General features: G+C 49.6%; 1 protein-coding gene across 1 annotated transcript in view; it reads right to left on the bottom strand.

Moving 5' to 3' along the window:
* Positions 1–99: 99 nt before the first annotated feature.
* The window catches only part of ARL3 (ADP-ribosylation factor-like 3), a 47250-nt gene continuing 43455 nt past the window's right edge, over positions 100–3894 (bottom strand). The window contains exon 6 of the mRNA XM_011957374.1: positions 100–725. Coding sequence (XP_011812764.1) covers positions 678–725 — 48 coding nt within the window. The 3' untranslated portion in view covers positions 100–677. The remainder of the gene's footprint in view (positions 726–3894) is intronic.

Here is a 3894-nt window from a genome sequence, read left to right as displayed (position 1 = left end):
GTGGGATGGGACATGTTTCTGTAGTGACTTGTCTGCAAGAAAGGGTTTGTTTTTTTTTTTCTGTCCAAAGAGTGAGGATTACATACGTAGTCTCTGACCTGCAAGACGATGGGAGAGTTTAATTATCTGCCTTTTCTCCCCCCACCCCCACCCAGCAGCTTCCTGCCGGACAGACTGAAGCCTGGCTGGGCTGGTGATGGTAAAAATCACTGACAGCAGCAGCAAACACTGTCTGTGGTTTCAAAACCATGGAGGGAATGCAAGGGACGGGTCAGTAAATAAATGAACTCAGCAAAGCTGCTTCTTCCTCTTTTTCTTTCTTTTTTTTTTTTTTTGAGAGGAAAAAAAAGCCCACTGGAATTGTCTAAACTGCAATGCAATCTCTTGCTCATTTAAAAGATCTCATTTTCTAATCATGTGCTTTGAGACATTTAATACTATTTCAATTATGCAGAGGAAATAATATAATTCCTTTATTTGAAAAATGATACTGAACCTCAGAGATCAGTTAAATCTACTGCTGGAATGGGGATTCTTTCTAAACTGTGTTGTTCCCTCTCTTCAAACAGCTGTAGCTGTACACAGATGGAAAAACATTTGGTCAAAAAGCAGCAAATTAGTGTTTTTCAGGACCGAATTCGGCTCCCGCAGCTCCCGCGTCTCCATTCGTCTAGATTTTATTTCTTCTTTGCATTGACATTTTTGCAGACCCAGTTCATGCCATCCTTTGAGGGAAATGGGCAGAGAAAGGCAGTGTTAGTTGGAAGAAAAGTGCCACACACTCCAGCCTGGAGGGGCGGGCGGTGGGGGTCCCAGGCCCTCCCTCCCAGACCGCCAGCTTTAGGGAGTTTGCTTGGCTCAGGGGCCCACCTGGGTGACCAAGGACAGTGACCTCCCAGGAGGAGGAGGAGGAGGAGGAGGGAGGTCTCTGAGAGCACAAGAGGGAGATGGGAGGGGGAATGCCCAGCGCCTGAACTTGAGATGGGTCCTCAGGAACTCCCTCTGAAAAAATAAACACATCTGCCTGCATCCAAAGCCTGATTGAGGAGCTATCAGGAACGATTCCAGCCATTTTTGGCTTTTTCTAAAAGCTGACCTTTGCTAGGGCATTAAATTCAATAAGCCACCCTTCTGGTGCCCCAGTGTGTTTACAGTGTGACAGTGTACACTTGGGTTAAATTAAATTTCTTTTTGGAAAAACAAACCCACTGCAGTGAGTGTTGAGAGTCACACACCAGGGCGATGTGCATTTACTTCTCTTCCTGCAGCACTTCAGAGAGGTTTAAAAGGGTCTGGCCCGCTTCTTATAGCTTTAAGCACCAGCATCCAGAGGGACTGGGGAGAAGGTTCCCTTAAAGGCACAATGACCTTGAAAGCGCCCTCTCTTAGAAGGCTGCAGAGGGACCCAGGTAAAAACCACACAATGCCTACAGCCACCTGGCAGGCGGCACAATTCCTATGGATGCCAGGCCTGTCAGAGGTGAACTCCTTCTCAACCCCCTTTGGAGCTAGCCCTGGACACTGTGCCTTTCCTTAAGAGTTTCCCCAACCTTCAAGAGTGTGTAGAGTTTCCTCAGAAGCCCAGAACAAAATCCAAGGCAGCTGCTGCCATGAGTCCTTCCCCTTGCATCCGTAACAGAGGCTCACAGAGGTCCCAGCTACATCTGCACACATCAGCCATACTGGACACGCCACTGAGTCCCACATTTCCTGTGGCCATGGATCTAGCTGCTGAACCTGAACAGCTGAGACAGCTTACAGTAATAAATATCAGCTGACACCCTTGGCCATTCGGAACATTAATCCCATAAACAATACATCACTGCAAAACAACCAGCAGGCATCCTCTCTCCCGGCTCATCTGACCGTCACCTGAATTTACAGTGATTACAACTCCGCCAGTTGCTGTCAGCGCACTTGGGCAGCAGAACCAGATAATCTGATGGCTGTCCCAGAGCCGACCTCTGACCTTTGCCAAGATGAGGCCGCAGTGTAGAAAGCCCGAAGGTGGACAGCACCTGGCGGCAGCAGGGGGAAGGGCAGAGGAATGCCGAGGTGGGAGAAAGGGGGAATCCAAATGCATCTCTAATTACAACGGGGTCAGCTACTAACTCTGAGAAGCTAAGGCCAATTTTAAGACCATTTTATGAAAAGGATTAATTTAAAGAGAAGCATGTTTAATTTTAGTAGCTAATTGGTTTCCAGAAAAAAAAAAAAGATCACCTGCCAAGAGACAAAAAAGATTTTACAAATAAAAGAGGGATGAATAAGATACGCATCTTCTCTCGCCTGGGAAGCTGAATAGATCGGCACTTACACGGCACTTTCCACCTTCAGGCGCTCGCACAAGCACTCCAAGGTGGGCACCTCTCCTCTATGGAGGCTCGCAATCAAACCGTCTTCTCAGAGAAATCAAGGACAGTGTGCCCACACTATGTGAACAGCGCTTTGCCTTTTTCTTGCTTTATGGCTGATTAAGGAGAGATTATTTCAAGTAACTGAACACGAATGCAGGCAAAGAGATAGGAAAAATATTTACTCAGCTGCAGGAGCCCAAAGCAGAAGGTGGAGGGTGCGGGGTGGTTTTATACCGGGTCTCTGTTATGGAGGCAAAGGAGGGTTCAAACGGCAGAGCCCTGCTGAGGGGCAGTATCTGGTGTCTCCAGATGCCTGTGAGGACCAGCCATGGTGAAGTCCTTCCAGCCACTGTCCTGCCAACAGAGGGCGCGTGGAGGCCAGTCCCTGCCAGCTGACCCCCAGCCTGGGCCCCTGCGGCTGCCACTGCAACCCTGAGTGTGCGAAGCACTGGGAGTGTAAACAGAGGCCCCTCTAATCTGAAGCGGCTAGGGCTTGGGGAGTGGCATCTTTCTTGTGCTAGCCAGAAGAGAACTGGGCTGGAAGTAGGAGGGGAGGGAAGGGGAAGCATTGGCCAACAGTGGTACCTCCTCAAACACGTGGCTATGGATCTAGCTGGGGCAAGCTTTGTCAATCACATCGGGGCAAGCTTTGTCAAGCTGCCTCCTGGAAAGGAAAGGCAATGGTGGTGCCCAAGCTCGCCCAGGGGAGGCTCCCGTCAGACTTGCTGGAGGTTATATTCCCAGAACCTAACATGATGTCTAGCCCACAGCCCATTTAATTCACATCTTTTAAGTCAATCCTTGTAGAAGCCTGTGAAGTAGATGCTAGTGTTATTTCTCTATCACAGCTGAGGAGATGAAGGCACAGGACAGAGCAGGGCAAGGGCAAGCTGTGGTGCCCAGTGTGGTGCTCCAAAGCTGCTTACCAGTTCTCCATGGATGTGGGTACCTGCCAGGTGAAGGGCTCTGCCCCAAGCTTAGAGAGGAGCTGGGAAGCACCCTGAAGACGGGAAAGGGAGGAATTCTAGTTTTATCCTCCCCATGACTTCTGCTGAACGCAGGGGCCTGAGACTGGAGTAGCCCCAGCCAAGCCTCCCTGCAGCTCTGATAGTGCCAGAGGCTGTTATGGGCCGTTCAGTTCTCAAGATTCCTGGGCTGTGGGTATCTGTGTATGCAGAGGCCTGGCTATCTACCTGGCTGCACAATCCTCATCCACCCAGACCACCACCTCCAGTGGAAATGCTACATTTAGAGACAACATACTTGCAAGAGGAGGAACCTTCTGCTTCCCATGTTTAAATAAATGTTCCACACTACTCTTGCTTTCATTTTGTTTGCTTTGAGATGGAGTCTTGCTCTGTTGCCCAGGCTGGAGTGTAGTGGCATGATCTCAGCTCACTGCAAGCTCTGCCTCCCAGGTTCACGCCATTCTGCCTCAGCCTCCCGAGTAGCTAGGACTACAGGCGCCCACCACTATGCCTGACTAATTTTTTTGTATTTTTAGTAGAGACAGGGTTTCACCGTGTTAGCCAGGATC

This window comes from Colobus angolensis, unplaced genomic scaffold (genome assembly GCF_000951035.1).
Source record: "Colobus angolensis palliatus isolate OR3802 unplaced genomic scaffold, Cang.pa_1.0 Scaffold44, whole genome shotgun sequence".
In the NCBI taxonomy this organism is placed as follows: domain Eukaryota; kingdom Metazoa; phylum Chordata; class Mammalia; order Primates; family Cercopithecidae; genus Colobus; species Colobus angolensis.
This window is presented reverse-complemented; position numbering and strand designations above follow the sequence as displayed.